At 39.6% G+C, this 25,679-nt stretch overlaps 3 protein-coding genes and 1 pseudogene across 8 annotated transcripts in view; 2 read left to right on the forward strand and 2 right to left on the reverse strand.

Moving 5' to 3' along the window:
• Positions 1-96: 96 nt before the first annotated feature.
• Positions 97-10,504, forward strand: LOC140933513 (copine-1-like). The gene is made up of 9 exons (XM_073383098.1): positions 97-190; positions 1,260-1,580; positions 3,353-3,759; positions 5,505-5,651; positions 5,987-6,215; positions 6,958-7,128; positions 7,819-8,079; positions 8,937-9,062; positions 9,846-10,504. Exons 2-9 carry the CDS (start codon positions 1,263-1,265, stop codon positions 10,092-10,094), a joined length of 1,908 nt encoding a protein of 635 aa, XP_073239199.1. The 5' UTR covers positions 97-190; positions 1,260-1,262; the 3' UTR covers positions 10,095-10,504.
• LOC140933514 (sodium/hydrogen exchanger 9B2-like) lies at positions 10,335-21,052 on the reverse strand (annotated as a pseudogene).
• Positions 21,053-21,330: 278 nt separating this feature from the next.
• Positions 21,331-23,309, forward strand: LOC140935619 (CDGSH iron-sulfur domain-containing protein 2 homolog A-like). The gene is made up of 2 exons (XM_073385186.1): positions 21,331-21,660; positions 22,955-23,309. The coding sequence occupies exons 1-2, from the start codon at positions 21,346-21,348 to the stop codon at positions 23,048-23,050; spliced, it is 411 nt and encodes a 136-aa protein (XP_073241287.1). The 5' UTR covers positions 21,331-21,345; the 3' UTR covers positions 23,051-23,309.
• A 1,111-nt stretch (positions 23,310-24,420) lies between these two features.
• Positions 24,421-25,679, reverse strand: part of LOC140933519 (A disintegrin and metalloproteinase with thrombospondin motifs 2-like) — a 33,802-nt gene continuing 32,543 nt past the window's right edge. For all 6 annotated transcript variants that reach the window (XM_073383103.1, XM_073383107.1, XM_073383105.1 and 3 more), the window contains one exon: positions 24,421-25,591. In XM_073383103.1, coding sequence (XP_073239204.1) covers positions 25,461-25,591 — 131 coding nt within the window. In that variant the 3' untranslated portion in view covers positions 24,421-25,460. The remainder of the gene's footprint in view (positions 25,592-25,679) is intronic.

Below are 25,679 nucleotides of genomic sequence, written 5' to 3' on the forward strand. Positions count from 1 at the left end.
AGTCACGCTTGAAAACCTGCATTTCCAATCTTCCAATCTTATATTTTCCCTGGCAACAATATGTTTGTCACGCCACATTGATTTGAAAGTCAATACGATGTCTGACATTTTTCTGCAACCGATGAGTTTGCTGTTCATTTAACCCACCTTATACAGCCTTCGATGGGAACATTCGCCTAAAGTTCTGTAGGTAGGGTAATTGCAGGTTGGTGCATAAGTGTATGAAATCCGTGCTTGAAATAAGACACTTCCCTTCACTGTTCATTTGAAAAGTAACTTCAGAGTCACCTTTAGATTGACAATAACAAAAACATAACTAACAGGAAAATAGTGTGTCACACTGGTTCAAAATTTTCCGTTTTATTAAACCTAAGTTGAAAATAACCCATGTACGTCGAGAGATTTTCCTGCAGCATTTACTCATTAAATAGCTTTAAATAATAAGCTGTATGGATTCACGAAAAAGCGTAACATTTCTCCAGCTTTGCCATAGGTCCACATCGACTTTCCGGATGACAATTTTATTCGAAAAGTATCACCTTAAATACCCACGACTTGTTCACTTCAGGCCTCTTTAAGGATAGTCGGTGTAGAGCAGCGGTCGATCTCATGCCAAGATCGTGAGTTCAAATCCCACCGAGGTCCTCGAAGTCCTCGTGTGGTCCAGTCCACTGGGACGAACGCTTAGTGGACTTGTTTATGGGTTATATGTAGCACATAAATTTTATCTTCAACATTCATTCAAAAGGTGGTTAATTAAATAGCTCTTATTGGCACGAAAGAGGAAAATTTCTTTGAAGGAACTTACGTCTCCAAGTAACTGTGTTCAAAGCCGGAATCATCGTGGAAAGTTTCGATTTGAAAGTTTAATTCAAATTATAATATTTGAATAACAACAACCAATAACACATAGCATCAGTTGCTTCGAGGTTAAGTCCATTGTGTTGCTTTGTGTCAGCTATTTGAATTATCACCGGGATTTTATTATGTCTGTGTCAATTACCACAGAATATGCCGGCTAAACCTTTTGCCGGAATCCGACAATTTTTTAAAAGTTTACGATCATATCAGCCTTACCCAAACTATTATTTTTCTGATAATTTGAGTTTCAGCAGATGTGGACTTTTTTTCTTTTAGTTAATACAGAAGGTGAAATTTCCGCAATGATCTAGAAATCACAGAAGGTAAACAGAGACCAGGGTTTTTTGTTTTCTTTCAAATAAAACGTCCTTGAACTGAAATATGTCTTTTCATTTCAGATTATGGCTAAAACAGTAATTAAAAGCAGGTCGACGCCATCCTTAAAGAGCCCTAAAGTGGCCGCCGAAGGCAATGGACTACAACTGAACTCGAAAAGAAGCGGGGGACTTCTCACCGAAAATGCTAGCAGACAAGGCACGCTTCAAACGAACGCTTTCCAGCGAAAACGCAAAATTGAGTTGTTTATTGAGTGCACAGATCTTGTACAGCTTGACACGTTCTCTAGAAGTGATCCCATGTGTGTGCTGTATGTGAAACGACTAGGCCAGTGGATGGAATACGGTAGAACGGAGTCAATACCGAATAACCTTCACCCTAAGGTACACTGATTAGTACGGTCAATATTACCGGCACCCTGTGGCCATGGGGCCGTTGTAAAGGGCTGTTTGTAGATGCTCAACTACATCAGCTTTAAATTTAGCGTTATTTCAATCCATTTAGCAAAACACTGTACTGGCTATACCTTTTTACTTTGAAGTACCCAGCTTAATGACCTTAAAAAAAGATTGTGTGTTATACGGGAAATAGTTGCCGCGGTTAAAGCGAATTCCTCCCATTTTTTGGTCAAGTTTCTCAGCATCGGATCGCTTCATAAAATAACCTCCTGTTTCCTTTTTGTCCGTGAATTTCAACAATTATTTTAGTGAAGAAATATTAACTATTATTTACCTCATATAATAATAGCTCACCATCTGTGAATTTTTTTCTTTTTAATACTCCTGTGTGACTTAACTTTTTGCTAATGACCTCTCAGTTCAAACTCCTGTTAACAAAAATTGTTATAAAGAAGGTCTTTTAATTTTCTAGCAGGTTTATTCGGTCTGAAAGGTAACAGATGCAAGTTGAAAATTATTTAAATCGAACATGTAAACATTGAATGGCAATGTTGAGTCTCTTTTTATGCAACTATCTAGTTTTGTTTTTTTTTTCTAGTGTCTGTCAATATAAATGCTAATAATGAATCATTATCAAAATAATCAGCCACACTGGCTCTTTATTTTTCGATGCTTCTAGAATTAATTTTTTCAAGCAATGCCGGCTGAGCTTACGTCACTATTCATGACGTTAAATCAAAAGAAAGCTAGAAAATGAAATTGATGTTAATCCGAGACTCGGCCGTAAATAATTCTCGACATTTTTAATTTGAAATATTAAAATCGGCCTGTGAATTGAAAATATACGTTGACTCCAATGCAAGGTGTGCGCGGAGCTAATTATGATTCCAAACTGTAAACGAAAGGATTAAACTGTTGGTGAATTCATGGCTTTTTAAACCGCTGTTAGCCTTACAATTTCAACTTCAAGCAGCCTTTAATTTTTATTCATTTCTTTCAATTTCTATTTTGTTTTACTTTTAAATGAGTCATTCATTTCATCAAATCAATATGTGAGGTGAAAATGCAGCTTTCACTCATTGATATGGTTCGTGATCAGTCTGGTTCGTGATTGAAGCTAGAAGCTCGCGCCATTTAATCTACTGCCGATTTAAAAGCTGTCACGAACTGCAGTATTTGGTGATAGTGATTTTTTATAGCAGTGTTGTAAAGATGTCATTGGAGAGAAAACGGTGCTCTTAGGAACGTTTTAAACGTCGAACTTCACATGTTCAGAATATAATGCTACTGGGGAAAATCTATTGCTCTGTCTCGCTCATTTGCATCGGATTCAGCAAATGTAGACGCGAGAAACGAGGGCGGCAGCCCGAGAAGAGGTTGTCGTGCTTCTCCCGTCTCGCGCCTTCAGTCACGCACGTGATCATTTGCGTGTCTTGGACGTTTTGCTCGACGGTCCAAGAAAAAAGAGAGACTGTTCGTAGTCTAAAAAAGGGCTTTCGTGTTGTTACAAACATCTTGGATTATGCAGCTGCCAAATTTTAAGCACATTGTCATGTGATGAAAAGAATTTTTATTGCTGCATCCTTGTATAAAAACGCTAACTACAGCAGGTCTGCACATCAGCGTGAATATTGAATCACGGAAAGAAAACTTGAAGCACTGAATACAGACTAAGCAGTACAAAAGGTTTTAATAAGCATTTTATACTAAATGGTAACTTCATAAAATTGAAATAAATAATTGATTTTTTTTTTCAGTTCATAGAGACGTTTATCCTTGAAGCTAACACCACGTTATATCCAAGACTTCGCTTTTCAGTTTTCGATCTGGCAAACTTCACCTCCAAAGACCTTCGTAAACACGATTTTATTGGCAGCCTAGAAATTGAATTGGAAGCCATGTTGGAATGCGACAACGGATCAGCTATTAGAACGTTACGGCTTCCGGGAGATGTAAAATCGCGAGGTTATATACATGTGTACTGGGAAGATGTGAAGGAAAGCAGGATTAACATTAAACTTCATTTTGGAGCCACGAATTTGTCAAAGAAAGGACTTTTAGGGAAGTGCGATTCATTTTTTGAAATTAATCGTCTGCTGTCCAAGCCTGATCACTTCCATCCTATCTACAGATCTGAAGTGGTCACAAGAACAGCTTGTCCAAAGTGAGTTAATTATATCAACCCTTTACTGGGCCCTAAGATCAACATTTGAATTCTCATTTGTTGCTCCTATTCATTTCCTACAGAAGTGTAGTAGGGAGTCAAGCAAATTCATCTTGTATGATCATGTCTGTAATTCTCATGACCACTCTGTTTTACAAAGCATTGATATTACAAGGAGAAATTTGATGCTGATCAATCTTAGGGTTTAAAGGGTTAATTGCGCACTACAGGATTGCAGGTATTTCTGCAAAGACCATGCTGGTTGTTCAGATCTCTTTAATTGAAATTTATACTGAAAGAATTAAGTTATCGTTGGTGGTTTTAAGATATCACCTAAATAGTCCTTAAAGTGGACCTTTTATAGTCAGTGTTTATGACGACACTTCGCCCAACATCAAATAGGCCTAGACATAATTGAAGACGAATATTCTTCTCGTACAATCCTATAACGTCGGAACGGCGGAGTAAAGTCGACGTAGAGTGTTTAGTGCTTGATGCGTTGGAAATGTTGGGGGAAGCGATCCAAAAATTTTTGATATGGGGGATATAAACATGCTTTGAGGTTGAAACTATTCTCCCTTGTACATCTTTTCCTGCAAACTTCTTTGTCTCTTGAGTAATTGGATTAAGCCAAGAGACAATGCAAGAGATGCTCGAGACGACTGCGTAAGTTTTATTCCATTTTAAGCACTTTAGAAAGTCCTCCGGTCTGACCGATATATCGGTGGGGAGGAGTGTCCGAAAACTTTCGACCCCCGGAATACGCCACTTCTAAAACGTATAGTTGTTGAGTACTGACAGAAGTGACATTTTGGTACGCGGTCAACTTCTTTATGGACACCTTCTTTAAACGGACACCTATAGCTGATTCCTGCCTTTCAGCTTTTGTCCGTTTCCTTGACTCTTATCTAGAAAGTGGATAATTCTCTAGAACGGATTTATTATACTTATGCCTTGGTTCCAAAGGTATGAGATGAATAACGTTTTGACTGTACATGAGTTCATGCGCAGTCCTTTGTAATATCTTTACTCCCAGCCAGAGCCCCTACTGTCTGTCACGTGACGTTATAGTACGTCGTCCAATGATTGGACGAATATCGATTGACACTAATAACATATTAGCTGCTTGGTTTAGGAGGGAGGATTATACGAAGCCTTGAAAATAATTATGTAGACGACGTCTAAAAGTTCAGTCTTGTCGACAGTGCCCTACCGTAAATGATCTATAAAGCGCCGCGACTCGAATAAGCGCCACACCTATACCAACAATAATTTAATAAGCGCCGCTCTCGAATGAACGCCGAGGTGCTAATTTGGGTATTTACAAATTAACGCCCTACCTTTGTTACAGCGCTAGGTATAGAGAGATATCAAAACCATATCGCTTGAGAAATAAGACCTCCACCAACTCATGAGTTCTAAAGTTTTAATGTAGGGAAACTCTTGAAACCGGGTTCATATATCAGTTGGAGGTGTACATATTTTATATTAAATTGCGCATACATAGTACGTGCCTCACTTACTTCTCTGTATATTCCCCTCAGTGTTTTACCTGTAGTTGAAATAGGCGCCGCTCTCGTATAAGCGCCGCATTCATAACAGGAAAAATGAAACAAGCGCCGCGGCGCTTCATCGATCATTTACGCTACTCGGTTTTATAAGAAGCTATTGACATTAGTTTTGGTAACTTGTACTTGTTTTCAAGTTTAGTGCTCATGACTATGTTGTTTTAATACGTTTAACAGGTGGGCACCATTTGACATTAGTCTACAGAAGTTATGCAATGACAATGTTGATGGACAACTTTTACTCTCTTGCTGGCATTTCTCAAACAGTGGTAATCACTCCATTGTAGGAGAGGCTAAGATACCCTCAAGTTCCTTATTGAAAAGGTAAGAAGCACCCGGGGGAAGCCCTCGGCAACTCCGGGGAACATTGTAATTTGATCTGAAGTTACTCCTCGAGCTACCCGTCTCGGCAACTAAATAAGTATACTCCACTTACGGCTGCTGAGTCTTTACCCGACGTTGTGCAATTCTGATGAGGTAGAGGCAGCTGCTCAGTTCTGACATTGTCCGGATGAGAAGGCTTATACGCATGCGTAAAGTACAGGCCACGTAAAATGGTGTAAGATGAAAGGGGGAATTTAATTGTACTACACCAGAAAATGAGCTCACATTCAAGTTTACTTTATAATGTTTACATTCATAATTTTTTCCGTCCATAGAACAGTTAGAGAGGTGGATATAGTGAATCCAAGAAAACAGAACAAAGGTAAACGAAATTCAAACTCTGGGACTCTGCGCATTCTTCAGTGTCACGTGGACACACAGTTTAGTCTAGTTGATTACGTCAGAGGTAACTGCGTCATCAAATTGGTATGTGCTGTCGACTTCACCATCTCCAACGGAAAACCCATGGCTAAAGATTCTCTTCACAATATAGACGAAGGAAAGGCAAGTGTTAGAATTGATTAAATCTAAGAATTGATATGCAGATCTTATGTTAGAAGTTGACTTTGGAAGAACTTCTTTTAGGTAGTTCTTTGTTTTTTTTTTTACCTTCAGACGCTGGTCGTCCGAATTGCTTGGTTATTGAAACTAGTTCATAGACTAGTTACTAACTAATTACATAGATACCTGTTTATCACACAGTTCATCTCCGACACATGGATTATTCTGACTGCAATTTAAAACTTGTCCTTATTAAATAGACCACACAAGAAATCGACCTTTTGATCTCATTGATGCTCAGTATTTTCAAAGCAAAAAGAACGTTATGTAACAAGGTTCAACTTTTTTCGTATGATGCCGGTTGTTCACAACGTGAGCTAATCCATTGCCTCCATTAGCTCGTTATTTGATGAGTTCCTTTCAGTATGAGTTGAGAAAAAAGAGTTTGTGAACAGTCTGTTCATACAGCATCAGATACAACTAATAGACAGCTAATCAATTAAATTACGACAAGAATTACGTCATCTGCGTCGTCGTCGTTGTCGTCTCTTTCCTAATCCTCCTTTTTGTCGTCACCATTCTTATCATTGTTATCATTATGATAATCACCGTTTACATTACATCATCATTATATCAGTCACTATCATCGACGTGACGTAACCTGCGTTTTACTTTTTTTTCACATGATGACTGCAAGTTCGTTTCCCGGCCACCTTTAAAATAAGGCCTCAAATTTCTTTTGTAGAATGAATACGTCAAGACCCTGGACACTATCGGGAAGGTATTGGCGAGCTTTAAGCAGGAAGAGAAAATTCCAGCTTATGGATTTGGAGCCCAGGCCACATCGGCCGGTCCATTACCATATATTTTCCCTCTGGACAGAGACTGTGGGCAATTTGAATTGGAGAACATAGATGTGAGTTTTAGTGCAAGGACATATCCAGAGTTATAAAATCCTAAAGTAGAATTTGGTCCAAAGCCACTAACCTATTTGTAAAACGAATACACCTTTTTCAACCTATGCCACTGATATTAATATTTAAAGGAAATAAAGGGAGATGTAAAGAATCAACCATAAGAGGACACAGAAAAGATCTGAGCCCCAGATGGGATTCGAACCCACGACCCTCCGTGTTCTAGATCGGATGCTCTAACCTCTGAGCTACTGAGGACTCGTTGGCGAGCAAGGGTCATTTTTGTGGGTTGGACTTGCGAACCGCATCTCGCAGTCACACAGTCCATCACAAGCAACACATTAAGGCTTAACTGTATCACACAGTCACATTAATAACAAGAAATGTCAAACGTGTAAAATAAATGGAAGGTGATCTTTCACGAATGGTAAGTGAATGGTCATTTCAAGCAACTAGACTGAGTCGCTGGGACTAGGATTTTTCCACGCGCTAATACCACTGGAAGTAAGATTGGAGGCTGACCTTATATGTTAAATTAATTAAATGATAAAAATGATATACAATGCTGCGAAAATGAAATTTTTACTCGCCCCTTTTAGTAGCTTTATTTCTTTCCCTGGTTAAATGGAGCAAAGCTAGTTAGCGTCTGTCTCAAATATCACTATGTTGCTTCATTTTCCCTTTTTCTGTAGACTGTTATTGACGCTTACTGGAAACGACTGGAGGATGTAAAATTAGGGGGACCTACATATCTCGCGCCCGTCATCCAACAGATAGCGGCCTACGCCGAAAGAGAAGTATCCCAGTGTTCACAGCACTACACCATAGGCCTTGTTATTGTTGATGGCATTATAAATGATTTGGAAAGTTTGACGGACACTTTAATTGAAGTCGGGAATTTAGCACTCTCCATCGTAGTTGTGGGCGTAGGACCAGCTGATTTTAGATTAATGGTAAGAAACGTAAAAATCATGTGAATGCTTGCTCGATAAGAAAATTAAGGCTTCTGTCATATAGTATTTTCAAATTAATCGCAACTATAACAAAATTTCCATATGATTGGTAATCAATTGGCCTGATTTCATCACTAATAGAACAGTGTAATAGGACTGTACACCTCATGCCTAATTAATTGGGCAGTATGCACCATAGCTGGCTGACACTAGAAGGTTTTATTCAAATAAAAAAAAAATAGAAATTTTGTTACCTTTACATTTTGTTTTAGTTATTATTAATTGGTAACAGGATCTTGTGTCGTCCATTTTGGTCCGTAATCGCATACTGGTGATAAGTTGTGACTACAGACCGAATTGGGCTCCACTCGGTCCCATTACCATCATGAATTTGACAAAATAAAGTTCTATTACCAACTAAATACAACTAACATAATAGTTTGAAATAATAGCTGACAGTTTTAACTTTTATTTACTTTTATTTTAATAAACACAATATCTCCCGGGTTTTTTTTCTTTTGCTGAGACGTGAAACCTATTCAAGTGCAACACTCCTTTACAGTGCGTGCTTGTGTGCAAAGGAGCTTCAGGGTTACTGATAACCAATCGCATTATATAATGCTGTTCTAACTATACTAAGCCGGTGGAAGCCACTAGAAAGAACAGAGAATATTTTTTCTGGGGAATAATCCTGGAAAACGTACAGGAAAAATTGGTACCATTGTTACTTAGGGTCGAAAGATTGCCTTCAAGTAACCACCAAGTGTCAAAACAAGCAATAAGCGCGCACTTGCACATTGCGTTCCTTTTTTTTTGGAATGCAGAAAATAATAATAACGTCTTATATCATTATTTAGGATGAGCTGTTTTCAAGGAGCAGACGACCTCTAAGATCAAAGGATGGAAAGACACTGGCACGCAATAATACAGATTTTCTGTCATTAAGAAGACACGCCACAAATCCGGGAGTGAACGATTCCGTGGTAAGCTAATTATGTCATTCTTTAGTCTATGATAAATTTCAATAACTTTCACTGTGTACCTCGCCCAGAGGTGTTTTGGTTTAAGTATTTTGGTACTGAGATCATAACTAAAGGTACTGTTAATTAAGATGTTTTTATCTTATAACATGTCTCGTAATTTTTGTTTCGACGCAAGTTGCACAAGACTAGGGGTACGTTGCTGGGGGTTATAGTCCCTGAGAGGACTCTTAAATACACGTGTTTTGCAACGCGGTTTGTTGTAACAAACGTTAACCACGTCAACTTTGCGAGATATGTTTATGGTCAGGATGTGTCACACAAAGCAACGTACTATGCAAACAATGGCTAGGTGGAACAGTGCCTAAAGTTTCCAGAACGTCTAACTCGGGCACACTGACTTTCGCCCGGACATTTCCTTTTCAGAGTGTCGCTTGAGAATACGAATATTCAGTTGTACTGACAATAAGGAACTCCAGTTGTCTTTTGAACGAGCTAAGGAAAGTTGAGTACTTTCGAAGGGGGACTGAAATATCAAAGTACCCCCTCAAAACTGCAGAACATCTAAGAAACACAAGGGAGCTAACTGTGGCACCTGCGCAATTGGACAAGACTGCAACAGATTACATTCGTAAAAACCTGCAAAACGTCATTTCAACTTATTTTCAAGTTTTCTATTTTTTTTTCCCGAGATACGTCACTGGCAGAGTTCTAATGTAAGGGTGTTGCCAAAAATCAACATTTGCAAAACTTCTTTAACTTATTGACATCTCTTTCTTTCGCCAGGCTCGTGAAGTCTTCGCAAACATCTCACAACAAATTGTGGCATTTTTTAAATCAAAAGGAATTGTTCCTAACCTTCCAACGAATATGAACTTTACACAAGCCTGGGACGATTGCAATAATGCACCGAATTCAACTTCCAGAAGACCCTCCTCGCCGCGCATGCGCAAAATTTCTCATAATGTTGTAGCGAAATGTCCGACATGCGGATCGGTGATGGATCACGATGGATTTGACAAGACCTACGTCTAATGTAGTATCCACGGTAGCCATGCAGCGAGCAAGCTCTCCAGTTCGGGGATATCGTCAGAGGCCACGGACGAGGGGCGCGCGAAAGGAGGCAGTCACGGGTTACTCTCTCGGCTCGCTTCGCTCGCCACTCGAAATGAGGAGTTTGCTCGCAGGCTAAATCTAAGGATAATTAAGATTGCAGCTAGTGGTGTGACGCGGTTTGTTATTAAGAATGATAATTATGAAAAAGGTGTAAAAACAGACACTGGAGATTGTTTTATTTATCTATTCATTATTTTGAAATTTTGTAAAAAGAGAGAGAAAGAAGTCAGTACTTTCTTGTGATGTAAAATCTTCAATATCTGCAATATCTTGAGCTACAAAATGGCACCCAAACAGACATAAAGAATAAAAAGATCACTCAAAACGTTCGTTTCTTGTCTTTTCTTATTGCTTGCTGAGTTGCTCATGTTAAAAATTACTTTGTTAGTTTCACACAAAGTCCATTCATGTCTGGACCAAATTCGTAACGATTATTTACATCAAAAATAAATAAATATGGTAAAACTAAGCTCGGTAAAGGAAAGAGAAAGATGAAAAGCTTCTTAGTTCAAACATTTCACTGTATGCTTGGTTTCTCGTTTCCATAAAACCCCGGATAACAGAATGTACCCAGAACTTCGTGGCTGATTCATTCTGGTCCTCGTTACAGAGTTGAATCCATCTGGGGATTGGAACCATCTAGAATGGGTTCCACCTCTCCTTTGTCTCCAGTCTCTTGTTTCGTTTCGGACCTTCGCAGCAACCGGGGGCCTGAGACGGCAATTCCTACTGCTCCAGTTGGAGCCGTGAGAAGGATAGACAACACGGCTATGGTCAATATCTGTAAAGTTAATGGCAATTTTAAGTAGGTCAGGGCCATAATGACAAATACACCGCGCATCGCATTCACCGTATTGTTCTCATTAATAAACAACTGGAATGTAGATATCGCGTACAGTAATTGAAAAAAACTACCTAAAATTTTCGTTTAGTACATGAAACTCTTTTAGAATTCGGCTATAAATCGCTACAAGTGCATTTTAAGTGTACGGTAGTCTAAGAACAGTACAAGAATAAGTTCAGATTACTAGATCACTAAAATTGACATGTCACAGGCATTTTAATTTTTTAAATTTTGAACAAGTGGTCGTATTATCGGGTTGAAATTATAAGGGATTCTACTGTTTGGGATTGTAAAATGTGGCAGTTGGCCGTATTAACGGGTGATCGCATTAACGGATTTTTTTTATAGGGAGATGTGTGGCCGCTTTGCCGGGCCGAAAACAACTGGCCGTAATAACGAGATGATCGTATTAGAAACTGCACCAGTCTGCAATGAGGGCGTATTTTTTGGGCGAGCGAAAGTTGCTTTTTTATGTTCGTAAAGCCGTGGCTGCCGTGACGATTACACGAACGAAAACACGCGTTCACCCAGCGAATGCAAATTAAATCTGCACATACCTAGTACATTTCAGTTAAGAAAAGCTTTCATCAGTCCTGAGTCTCGATAGCAAGCTTACCAAAAACCAAAAGTTGTATTAAAATCGACAGTAACAGAGCGCAGCAAGGTTTCCGAGAACGTTCTCAAGGCGATTAGCAACAACTGCATCTAATTTCGGACGTCAAAATTAAAAATGGCCACAAATTCTCACATCAATATCCTAAATTCAGACTACAGCGCCGTTCCTAGCCAAAGACTACTAAAGCTTTTCTATTTGTTCCGTCAAAAAAGAGCATGAGGTGTCAACCTCGGCGATAGCCTAAAATCCGGAAATTGTCCCAGAGCCGGAAAGAGAAAAAAGACCACTGCCTCAACTTTAGATAACCGTTTTACCAACTGAGCTACATGTACAGGGCCAGAAAGGAATGAGCAGGCTATCATGGGTATTTAAACCCTTTTTGGCATCATTGGACGCGTACAAGTACGAAAAGAGTAACCAGAAGGGGATTATAAACTGTTATTACCTGAATTCCGAGCTCTTCCTGAAGCATACCGGTAAAACCTCGTTCGCGCGCCATGTCCAATGATACTGACCCTATTGCGGCCTGTAAAGACAATACGGGGATTAAGTAACGATGACGACGAGACGGCAACAAGAATGGAAAAAAAGTAATAGGATTAGACTGGTCAAACAACAACTTTGCACTTGCATCACGATTTTTTACCATTTCCTTTCCGTCGTTGCATGACCACGACGTGAAACTGCCTAATTTCAAAAGCATTTTGTGGAGCCGAGGACGTGAACTCAAGACAATGCCTGCTAATTCTTTTTAAACTAGATATAGTCCTTTAAAATTCAACTCCAGAAAAAAGTCACCAATATCTGAAAAATTGATTGACATGGAGTAAGAGCGATTAATTTGGAGACAGCATGAATTCACTTTTTAAGAGACGTTTTCGCCACCGGCGTTATCGCTTTGCCATACAATAGTCAGGTCAAAATCATTTCAACCTAGTTTGGAGCTACGAGCATTTATAATATACGGAGGGTAAGTAAGTCGTTAGACTGAAAAGCAGTAGGTTTTATGTTAGCATCTTTAGCCCACGCAAAAACTTGATACGGCTGTTCGGTAGTTTTCCAATACTTTTTTTAACAATACATCGTTTCATGGAAAACAACGACAAACGCGACGTCGAACAGAAGTCAGGTTGACACTTCAACCGGGCTCTTGATATCATGAATTGCCTGCGCAACCTAAAGAATAGCTGGCAGATAACTAACTAATCTGTAGGTTGCACTGATTTCAATAATAGAATGTAGTTTCTTAGCCAATGAAAAGACAGATAAAAATATACAATATACAGTAATACGCTTTGAAATGCCAACCAAATTGTTCACATTCATCCTATTGTGGCATAAGCCTGGGCTCTTACCTGTACTGTGGCTTTTGGTGACCAAGCAATCGCCACGAAAATCTTGTCCTTAATACTGAGCTTGTTTCCAGACACAACCAAGAAAGTTACTATCAGTCTAACAACCATGGCTACTGTGAGCAAAGCAAAAGCTTTACCTACATTGGAATAACACAAAAATTTTGAACCAATAGACTTTTAACAGTTTACAGAGCTCTCCATTTTCTCCTATCTTTATGGGATAAAAGGGACTGAACGTGAGACTGGACTCCCGCTACAATGCCCACCCCCCCCCCCCCCCCCCCAGATATGTCAAGGACTACAAGTTATTGAGATTTTTGCTCTTTATGGCAGACATCACGAATTGTCATCTATTCCTAGCCCTTACCTCACTCACTCACTCACTCACTTGGTCGCCCGAAGGCGGGCAACCACTAGATCTTTCCACAGCCTCTTATCAGCCATCAGTGCAGCAATCTCACTTGCTTCGAATGCCCCAGTATCCCTCTTAAGAGTGTCAATAAAGGTAGTATTCGGTCTTCCTCTCCCGCGATGGCCATGTGTGGGCTCCCAAAGGACTAATTTCTGCGTACTTAGCTCTGGATGGCGATAACAGTGTCCCGCAAGTTGTAGCCTACGAGAGGCGATTTTGTTGCTGACTGCTGGTCAGGTAGATCTCCGTACAGTTGTTGGTTTGGTATGTGGCTGATCCAGTGGATGTTTAAAGCTTTTCGCAGCATCCTAGTGTATTTTCCATCCAACGACTTTTCTTGTGCTTTTGACAGAGCCCAGCTCTCGCACCCATAAAGTAAGATTGATTCGATGGTGGCTATGAAGAATCTGATATTTTCGTCATACCATTCAAAGCTCTCCAAGCCTGCGCTTTCCTCATGCTGATGTCTTTTTCTGAGTTATCAACCCATGACCCTAAATATTTGAAGTCATCCTTCCATTCCAGATAAGTGCCATCAAATGTATGTAAAGGTGTTGGATCATCAATGTTATAAGCAACTGATTTTGTTTTCTTAGCATTCAGTACCAGGCCAACTTTCTTGCACTCTTTTTCAACTGTTAGCAGTAATTCCTGAGCTTGAGCTATTTCATTCGACAGTAGTGCTATGTCGTCTGCGAAGTCTAAGTCAGCAAGAACTACTTTGCGGTGTCTTCTTGATCTACGAGGGGTGATGGTAAATCCCAACTCTTCTTCTTTCCCAGCCATAGCTTTTCTCATAGCATAGTCAAGCACGATTATAAACAGGAAAGGAGCTAAAGTGTCGCCCTGCAGCCCGCCCTGCCCTTACCTTAACGCAATCAATGGAAATAAGAATTAATTGCATTAAGTATCCGAGTTCTCTTACGTTTCTGGACATAAGTGCCCCACTCCTGCATTCATTTTAAAGGTAGGTTGAGTTTGATCGTCCGGGTGAACGCAGTCCTGAATAGGACTGTTGTTGTTGACAGTGACTGACGTTTCGACAACCTGTGCGGTAGTCATCTTCAGAGTCAAAGTGAGTCTGGTTATTGATCTGATTGGTCAATTACGTCGCGATGTTATTGGTCGTCCGTCAGTTAAGCCGTGATGTTATTGGCCATGAAGACTCGTAATCAGCAATTGGTGCGTTTCGATCCGTCTATTGTTAGTCAAATTGTCAGTTCTCCAGTCATTCTCTCGTATTTAGTTTTGCTTGATCTCGTCAATAAGTCGTTTGTACGGCGCTGGTAACTGTTGGTCACGATTCAGTAGCGTTTGTTCTAAGTTAGTAAACCAGCTTTCTAAAGTAAAACGTTGATAGTAGTCTGTAGAATACGTTATACATGTCGCAGAGTCCCAGTCAATTTTAAGTTTCGTCTTTAAATGGCGCTCAGCAATGTGGTTGTTGACGTCACCATTCCTCGTCGCGCGTTTGTGTTCGGTCAGTCGCGTGCTTAGGTTTCAGCCGGTTTCACCGGTTGGCTTGCTATTTGGCACGTTTCTTCCAGTTTTCGTTAAAATATAGAGAGGATGTGAGCAGTCTTTTTTACATCCAAATGACATGTAATTTTGTAAATGTAACATTGTCAGCACGGCTAGAAAGTACCCAGGGCAGAAAAGGATAACCAAAAATGTTTCTTACTTTTTACTCTTGGCAAAGAATAAAAGAAGCCCCGAGCAACATACAAACCTCCTAGACTAGTACTGTGTTAGACTTAGCTCTACATATACAGCTATTTCGAGAAAGGTTGTCGGAAATAGTGCACGCGACAATCACGAAAGATATTGTGGGTGGTTTTGAGTTCACTGTTTTGTTCAAAGAAATTTCAAAGAATGGCACGAGAGGCCATGGACGTATGTTTACCAGTGCTAAAGGAAAGAAACAAAAGTAGATTCGACAGCTACAGTGTCAGGAACAGTGAATTGATCATATCCCATAATATTACCTTGGATTGTGGCATGCACAGTTTTTCCCGACAGCCCTTTTCAAAATAGCTGTATACTGAGTATGTTTTCACAGAGACAATTACACATTTACATTACAGAGGCTTACCAATTAGTGCACTATCCATGTATTCAATGCTAACTTCAGCACCTATTAAACCAAACAGCAGAGGCTGAAAAAATTCCCACACAATGGCCATAGCATCAGCAATAGGAGCCTAAAATTACCACAACACAAAAACGAGGAAACCTTAAGATCTGCATGTAACTGTTACAGGTCAAATTTGATTTCAGGTTAATTTTGGTTTAAGGCTAGGTTGATTCTTACTTCCCTTTGGCTCACAGCCCTATGAGAACCAACCCAGGAAAAAATATCTCAACCTGAAATCAAATTTGACCTGTGACATAACCAACCAAGAGTTAGCAAATTTACAGTGGAACCTTGATTAACCATGAGACCTCTGTATCAGAAAATCCTTGTTATATTAATGATCAATATTCCTCATCCCAGTAATACCAAAATATATGGAAAAGAACCTTGATATAATGAAACCTCATAGTAAACGTAATTATATTTGTCAGTCCCTTGGCCCTTCCTTACATCAAGGTTTCACTATATATTCTCTAATCAAAATAATTGCAGGGTTTTTAGAATTTCTAGTGAAGAATAAAAAAATTTGCATGAGCTGATAAAATGCAAACAGTGATAAGCTAATATGTGGTCAAAACATGTCATGGTACTCTCATGCAATGGAATTTGGCATTAACTTCATTACTGACCAACCAACCTTTTCTGAGTCTCCCCAGCCATACGCTGCCACAGTAGCCATCACAAGTACACCCAAAGCTCCAGCTCCTGAAAACTGAGCCATGTTACTTCCAAAAACAGAGAGCAAGGCACAGCCAAGGAGAATCACAAACCTATTACGAGATCTGTCTGTCTGCATGAAAAAATAAAGCAAAATGAGTAATACAGTCAAACCTCCTGAGAGTGACTACCCAAAATGTGAAGACTTAGTGGTCCCTTATGGAAGGTGGTCGCTTAAAAGAATCGAAACATAGGGATTTTCTTCTGAGAAGAGGTCTTGACATATCTAAATGTACCTTACAGAAGAGAATTTATTGCATGCAAAAGTTAAGATATGTGTAGTTTCATGTTTTCACTCATAGTTCTTTCTGTATTCTGAGTAGGGTAGTATATATAGAATACTTTGCTATCAGACCATGCCTTGTGGTTGCTTACAAGAGGTTCAAAATGATGGAAAAGTGGTCATGGTCACTTACAGGAGGGGGTTGTTAGGAGAGGTTCCAGCAGTAAGGCTTTAACCCTCTAAGCCCCCAATATCCATGTACAAATTCTCCAAACTGATCTCTATACATTTCCATAAAGAATAAGTTGAGAGAATTTGGAAGAAGATCAAAGCATTTTCTCTTAGGTGATTATTTCATTAATTCTCACAACCTTTTCTCTTGATTGTGTACTGATATTGTTGGGAGAAAATAGATGTTGGTCACTTTTGGATTTAAAGGGTTAAATGGGAAAATTGTGGTATTTTGGATAGGTTGCCTATTAGCCTGAGAAAACAGCCGACATTTAACGACGCTACCACTGGTTTCCCCGCCAATTGATGTCGGAGAAATGAGCGTAGAAATTCTATACTGATGAAGCGCCACTACCCAGATCTGGGTAGTGCTTCTGATTGGTTGAATCAAATTTACCACGCGGTACGACCAATCAGAAGCACTAGCCAGATCTGGGTAGTGACGCTTCATCAGTATAGAATTTCTGCGCTCATTTCTCAGATGTCATTTGGCAGGGAAACCAGTGGTAGCATCGCCAAATGTTGGCTGTTTTCTCAGGCTAGTTTCTTATTGGAGCTGAGGTGGTTGCTTACAAGAGGTGGTCACATATGGAAGGTCAACTGAATTACACAACATACAATCAATAGAAAAATCACTGGCTGAGGCATAAAAGTGATTGATTCTTTCATTCTATGCAATCTAGGAAAAGTAAGTGAGCAAAGTTAACTTTACCTCAGTTTTGCTTGGTAAGAACCAACATAAAGCCCCCACCAGACTTCCAAATACCAAACCCATTTTACTCCTCCATCCATCACTTAAACACAACACAACTGAAGACTGGGGCCAGAACGTGGAAGCAGTACAGAAAGATACTCTGACTCTCAGTTACTTTAATATTGAATTGAGGAATGAATTAAGGGGTCCCCCGATGAAGTTAGTGAATGAACAAAAAAAATGTATCAGGATGAATGCATAGTAATATCGACAACTAACATGCATATGCTCTGCAAAAGGTTACAGTGCAACTGGGAAAACTGCGAACACTTAAATATCTCAGGAATGTTTATTGTGTTATGACCAATCACAGCAAAGATCAGGACACCTGAAATGGCCACAAAACCACAAACTAGTTAACATTCTTGCTTGTGGCTTAGTTTTCTCACACTGATTGTCTTTTCTCTCGTAAGACAATAACATTTCAGAAATATTTCTGGAGTTCACGGTTTTCTTGGTTTGACTGTAAAACTTACTAACCTTCTGAGAATGCAATACCCAGAAAAATGCCAAACAAACTTATTGCAATGACATCATCAAAAGATGATGCTGCCATCACTAAAGTGGGGATTCCCTGTTCAACACCAAAACCTTCTCGTTGTAGAGTGAGAAGCTGAGGAACTACAACTGCTGGTGTGACTGCTCCTAGAACAAACCTATAAAAAATACTACAACGTGAGATAAAAAGTTCAACTAGACTACCCATACATGTATAAGCCACAGGGTCATAGGGTGTATTACTTGATCTATTACTTAAGGTGATTCCCTAGTAAAAGAACCTAACATAGATTGTGGATGAAACTTGGTACACTGATGTAACAAGTCAAGATGATAAAAAGGTAATAAAAAGTGGGGGTCACCGTGCTCGTTTTGACGTCACAATGCCGATAAATACAACTATTTTGGACCAAAAACCGCGCGCAGCCCAAAACTAGACAAAAAGGAAAGATTTTTTCGATGAAGCATGTGGTATCGCACAGAATTTGACTTTAATGTATTGTTTATCCACTTACGTACTAGAAAAATGCCTTTTAATGCCCTTGTTTTTACTTTACGCTCCAAAGTAGAATTAAATTGGACACGCGCTATTCGACACGTGATAGCTCAATCCGTACAATTTAGTAAAATTGCCAAAAAACTGAACATAGATTTGTGCCAATTTTTTTCCCACCGAAAGGAAGCACTAGCCTTATTAAAATCATGAAATAAAAAATGGGGGTCACCGTACTCGTTTTTGCGGTAGAGCTGCAGAAAGTGCGCACCAAATGCATTTTTCCTTCATTTTTGAGAGAGGACTGGGGCGAGTTTCAGAATTTTCAGAATTTTAGAATGTATGGGAAAGGGGGAAGAAGGTATTAAAAAATCCGTTCTTACAGAATTTACATCGAGATATCAAATTAAGGACAAAATGTGATAAAGAAAGCATTTAAATGAAAATCAAAGTGAATAAGCACAAATTAAACATCCACTATTGAGGTTCTCCATGAGGATGTCGAACTCAGCAACACGCATACTGCTTACGTTATGCACATTCCCACCACATTGAGTCTCACCTCGGCAAGAAACAACCGCAAGCAAAAATACGCTCTTCTCACGTATGGTAATATGCCCGTCTAACCTCGTTTTTGAGTAAAACGTCCTTTGAAATGCTAATCAGACGACGTTTTCGTATTTGAATTTCAAAAGAATTTTTACCCATAAACAAGGTTAGACGGGCATATTACCATAAGTGAGAAGAGCGTATTGCAATAGCGTTTCTCTTCGGTCAACTTCATTTTAATAATGTTACTTCACATACTTTTTTACGGAGGCCATCTTGTTATGCGCAGTAAGAGATGCGCAGTGCAAAACCAGGGAATCACCTTAATTGACATACTTAGCTGGCTATGTGGTATACAGACACTATTTACCGGGGTGTGTGTATTTCTCTCATACCCTGCCTCATACCAGTTGGGATGTTACGTTCCACCTGAATTATTTGTTTCATTATTTCCAAAGCCCCATAATGACAGAGGATAAATAGGGATTTTTTACTTAAAGATTTAATGAGACGTATGTGTGGAGAGAAGAACGCGGAAAAAACCCGAATTCTATATGGGATTTTCTGCACCATTGTAGGATGCTGTAACAACATTACTATAATGCTACTGAAGACCTCAGTGGTGAACAGGTCAATATTGTGGGCTAACACATTACAACCACATCATGCAGTCACATGTATCAGTCATCACATGTATTCAACTGCATTGAGCAGTCACAAATACTCTCTGAGTAATAAATATTTTCACAAATGCAAAGAAGGTCTTGAAACCCAGTTATAGATGCAGCTTATGCAGTTGCTATGAGAAAGCCTGAAAAAAAGTCAGGCTTGTCGGAATTTAAACCCTGAACTCTGCAATACTGATGCAGTGCTCCAACCACCTGAACTCAGAGCAAGTTAGCTGGGAGCTGTTCATCCAAGGAGGGGTACTCCAGATTTCAAGTGACAGCGATGATCAAAGGATTTTTTTGGTTTTGAAATTTTTGATTTCGGGATTTTTTTGTGTAGGAAAATTTTGCCAAGTACTTTTTTGGGTAGCTTGTTTGAAGCAGGGATTTTTTTTGGGTATTCAAAACAATCTGAAGATTCGTGACAATTCCCATGTATCTCGACTAGGTAGGTCCTCTGGAAATTTTTAAGGCTCAGAAATTCAGCATGAGATTTTTTGGGCGTTAAATTTTGGTCCAGGGATTTTTTTGAGTTTTGTTTGAAGCCCTAGGGATTTTTTTTCGGTTTCAATTTTTGCCTCCCATTTGATCATCCCTGTCACTTGAAACCCGGAGTACCCCCCCTGGGCTGGTCACTACATTGGTTCGTAACATCTCGGGGAAGGATGAAGATGAAATGATAAACATATGAATTTCAAGAAATAAGTGATGATCTTCTTTGCATTTATTTCTTATTTTACAGTTCCAATCTACGATATTCATATATTTATCATTTCAAATATTTTCACATTATTTAATTAACATGTCACTCACGCACCCAAGCTGCAATCCCCAAAGCCAAGGCATATTTATCAAGAACTTCCCAACAATTGCCACAGTGATAGCCTCTCCGACGCATGGAGAAAAAGCCAAACGAATAACGGTGAATTTTAGTCTTCGTAAAGCACCTGGGTCGAGCTCAAGACCAGAACGCGTCAAAATAACGACAAGAGCCATGCTTCTGAGAGTGGCGGACCATTTTTTGTCAATGTGACGAGCCACGTTAATTCCTGGCACATTTCTGAGAACAAAGCCGACTACTAGCATACCCAGCAGAGATGGAAGAGCATCTCTAGACAGTTTTCTAGTTAAAAAGCCGCCTAAAGCGGCAAGAACAACAACGCTAAAAATTCCGAAGATATTGCCGCGCGGTAAAGCATTGTCACCCAAAACAGACCATAAAACTGCCCAGCTCACTAAAACGATAAAACCTCGAGTTAAAGTTCGTCCAAAAAATCCAGAAGGAGGAAAAGTAAGTCCAAAGAAATGAATACGCCTGTTCTCATGGCTTGTTACGGCAATTTCTTGGTGACTGTCTTGATCAACCCCTTCGTCCGCCATGACTGAAAATGTACCTTTCAAGCAGACTTTCACGACGTATTATCTTTTACTTGAGAAGGACTGCTGGCTCGTGAAAGGCTCAGATGTTTTTCCTATTTTTGTTTTGATGATCATAACTTCAAATCTTTAAATGGGTCGCTGCGAAGATAATTTTTTAAGCTAACTAGCATTTTTTGTTGCTTCTCTCTTTTTATGAAAAATACAGTATAAAAATAAAGAATAAAAATTACGCCCAGGACTGCTGAGTCGCGAGTGAATGCACAGAAGAGGGTCAGGTCACGTGTCATTGATCCAAGATGGAGGTGGTTTCTCGTCTTATCAAGGTCCAGTTTCCAAACTATCTCAAATCTTTACCGATCCCCTCTACTTTCGGCGGATTTGCAAAGCTTTCCGGCAATGAGTGGGTACAGCTTGTTCCTTTTGTAGTTACGACCTCTGTGGTTGTTTACTTGGTTATTTCAGCGATCCTACCTTCCAAGCCGTCGAAGAAGGCGGATGCAGATTGGGTGAACAAGACAGAGCAGAAGGAAAAAGAGAAAGTGGCCGATATCATTCAAATAGAAGATTTAGGAGAAAAGACCGCTTTCTGTCGTTGTTGGAAGTCGAAAAAGGTTTGTGTTTACCCCCTTTTTTGTTTTTAATCTTGGGGGTCTGTGCCATTAAACATCCTCGCTCTGAACCCCCTAACCCCCTTGTTTCCGCCTTTTGAGGACAAAAATGTACATACATACATAACCTTTACTTTAACTCGAATTTTAGAGCATCTGCAACATTCAGCTGATATCTTCGAGCAAAAAAATTAAGGTCTTTAAAACTGGTATTTAATGATACTATTGTTTGGGGACTCGGTAATAAAATATCCTTAAGCTCTATTACGTAACACACTCGTGCATTGTGAGCTTCTTATTCAAGGTCAGTTTCTCTTCCCAATAGTGTGCTCAGTCTTTTCGATGTTTCTTACACTTATTTACGTGCTCCGCCCACCTCCCCATAATGATGAACTACCACCCACTTGTTAACACTCCCCACTCCTACCACCTTGGGTTGAGTCTCCCATATAATAATCATTAAGGACCCATTAAGGCATTGTTTGCAGATGGTCTGAATGAGAATACATCACAAGTTAGGGTAACTAATCAAACGTTTAAAGACTTTGTACACATCTCTTAAAATCAGGAAAAGTTGAGTTTCACCCCGCAAGAAAGACAAGATCAAACCACCAACACATTCCCCCTGCAGAAAAAGAGAACATATGTCTTCAAGAAATTAAATGTATTAACATTTTCACCAACCCCCTTAGAAATTACTTTGTAACCAGGAGCGGATCCAGGATTTTAAATGGGGGTTGGCTGATACTAATTGGCCTCCAATAATATTCTATATGTTAATTTATTTTGAGTTGTCCTATGTTTGTCCCAAAACATGGTGATTTAGGAAGGACGAAGGCTGGCTTTTTGGGACCCACATGTTTCTATATGCTTTGCAACCAACCTATTTCCAAGGGGAGTGGCTAGCCACCTGAACCACCCCTGGTAACCCCCTTACCCCAGGATTCCTTTGTCAAACCTGTATGAATCAGTTGTGTTGTGAAACCCTTTAACCCATAAGACTGATCACCATCCAAACATTAATTTCACAAGTATGACAAAAATGACCACTTGATTGCTATGCGAAGTATCATCAGTTCCACAGGAAAAGTACAGTTCGATAACTCGAACTCGGATAACTCGAATTCCCTGCTAACTCAAACTGAATTCCCTTCACTTGAACTGTTTTTGTTTCCCTTCAGAGTTCAAGTTACGGGGGTTCTACTGTATTTAGAACAGTGTGAAGATACTGATTTCTGATCTATGGGTTTTAGCGGGCTTAAATCAGTGCAGTGACAGGTTTTCTCCTTATTTTCAGTTCCCATACTGTGATGGAAGCCACAATCAACACAACAAGGAAACTGGTGACAATGTTGGCCCCCTAGTGTGCAAGCGAGCAAATCCATCTTCATAATGTGTCTATCATCATTATAAGGATACAGCAATTTGTGTTTGGTTTATGTTGACTTTATTCTCAGTTGTACAATTATGTACTTGAAATACATGATTTTCTGTCAACATGTACGTTGATCTAGTAACTACATTAACTAAGAATGTACTGTCAATGTATGAACTTTCACCAAGGTCCATATGCTTTGGAACATTTTATGTAATAAGCAATAAATTTGCTAAATTTTCCAGGAATTGCAAAATTAAAAACAGACAAAGGTTAATGACTCTAGTTTGTTGTTCCTGCTTTCTAATATATTGCAAAGAACCACTCGTATTTGTTTAAGTCAGGGTAAATAAAATGAGACTGTAAAAGTATTCTTGTGTGGCAGTGCTGAGACTGTTGGCAGAACTTGAACTGCTGTCGTGGTCACATTAGCCTCAATCACGATTACGATAGCCGGTCGATAACGTGAGGTCGTAAAATGGAGACGATTTTAATCGAGCAAAAAATCTCGCGTTTCCCAGAAACGGTGAGTGATCCAAATTTTGGGGGCACGAATCGTCTTCGTCTTCGCCCGTCTTCACCTTGCTCGTTGAATTAGCGTAAGAAATAACAGTGAGATAAAAGGGAAAATCATCTCTTTGATCTGCTAGATCCCTGCGCATCTTGCCATTCTAAATTTACGCTCCAAAAAATTCATCTGTGCATGAAAACCCTGAGAGCCGATATCAGTAGTGTGACCTTCCCAGAATTTTTTACCTAGGTAAAACAAAATTCCAGATGAATTTACCTCGGGAGAGCTTTGATGAATTTGCCCTAGGTAAATCGGCTTTGCCCAGGTAAAAGTCTGTAGTGTGACCACAGCTTATACCTTGAACATAAACGTTTTGTGTTTCGTACTTTGATCCACCTAGGGTTGACCATGTAAAATCTGCCTTTCGTGCTAATGACTACCACGAATGGATCTTCCTAATTCTCCCAAAAAGCTAAACCTTGCCTTCGTTCCAGTAAAGCAGAGCGTTAAATCAACGTACCAACAAAAAAAAACTGCGCTTAAAGGGAATTGGGTCTTGGAATAATAAGAGAGATTTTATTTATTAAAGGTACGTCACCAGTAGAACACTCATTGAGCCGTGACAGTGACGAAAATCTTTGTTCTGCGAATGATATCACCGTTGTATCAGACACAAAAGTTGAAGAAGGAAAGATGATCAGCAGCGAAAAATGCGTGGATCTTTCAACTGCTTCTCCATATTGCTATCACAGGGAATGTATGGAAAACTAAATTAAAATTACTTGTGTTGGCGTCAGGCGTGAAGAGTAGTTATCAACCTTCCCAGGGTCTCAACAACTCGTTTTAAGAGCCTGCATACAAGCAATTGACACATAAATAACTTCAATACCAACAGTTTTAATATTCGTACCTTGCACAAAAGTGTGATCGTGTCAAACCATATTGATACGTACATGAGTAATAATTAAAAGAAGATTATATATATTTTACGACTGATTACTGTATGTACGCGAAGAAGCACTGCGATGTTTACTGTTTTGACTTGTGCATAGCCTAGCGGGCGATTAAAAGTGCAACAGAATTAAAGTGCACGAGGAAAGAGGGATGGGAACCCTTCCTCCACCTTCTCCCTCGCGCCTTCATATACTCGCCTGCCTTAAGTTTTCGCGCGATTTTATGAATTTGCGCGCGCCTTTTCCTTAATTCCCTTTTCCCTCGCTTCAAGGGCGTGCCAAGCAAGCTAACTTGTTCTGCAATGTTTAAAACATTTCGATCGCGAATAATTAGACAATACATGATATTCCCTCATTTATCCTTGGTTTGTTCGCTACTTATAAGGAGCGTAATAGTTCTAGTGAAAGTTTACATTAAAGATCTGTAACAATGCATAATATCAGCCGTATTAGCATTCTAGTCATGCCAACACATGGCCAAAAATCAATGACCCCGCATTGTTGCGGGGGAATACGAACTTAGGAAGTTTTTTTTTTTCACGCGTATGGTGCTCTTTCGAGTAAAATACAGTAACCGGTGGTCTGAGTGACAGGCCTTTCATGAGAAGGACAGGAAGAGGCAGAGAAAAAATCTGAAGCCCTTTTAAGATTATGTCCCAGAACCCAAATTTTGAATTCCTTATTTCCGAGATGAATCGGTTACTTAATCATTAAATGTTTGACAAGCATATAGGAAAGAAATTCTTGTGCAAATCCTCTCTGAACCTGGAAAGAATCCACTCCAGTGGGATTTAAAGAATATTATTGTTATTTCATTTTTATAACTTCTCTAATGGTAAATTATATTATTATCGTATCAGCTGTACAACGAGAAATCTCTTCTCAAGAAGTCCATTGAAAATACATTTGTTTCGAACGCCTCACATTTCACACTGGCTATTTGCCTGGAGCAGAGGAGAGTGGTTTAAGATCCACTCAGGGTAACCCTTTCACAAGTTTTGCAGCACATCTTACTCCACCTTGATGAAGAGCACCAGTTTAGGCGAATAGCAGCTTTACAGTAGCTTGATTTATCGCTTGTGCACTGCTGTGGATCTGAAAAGTGGGGAATAAACGAGCCATGAGATATATGTGCTTACCCTGGGTGCCAGAGACTTTTCACGCGCTGTTCACGGCTTCGGCT

This window comes from Porites lutea, chromosome 4 (assembly GCF_958299795.1).
Source record: "Porites lutea chromosome 4, jaPorLute2.1, whole genome shotgun sequence".
Taxonomy (NCBI): domain Eukaryota; kingdom Metazoa; phylum Cnidaria; class Anthozoa; order Scleractinia; family Poritidae; genus Porites; species Porites lutea.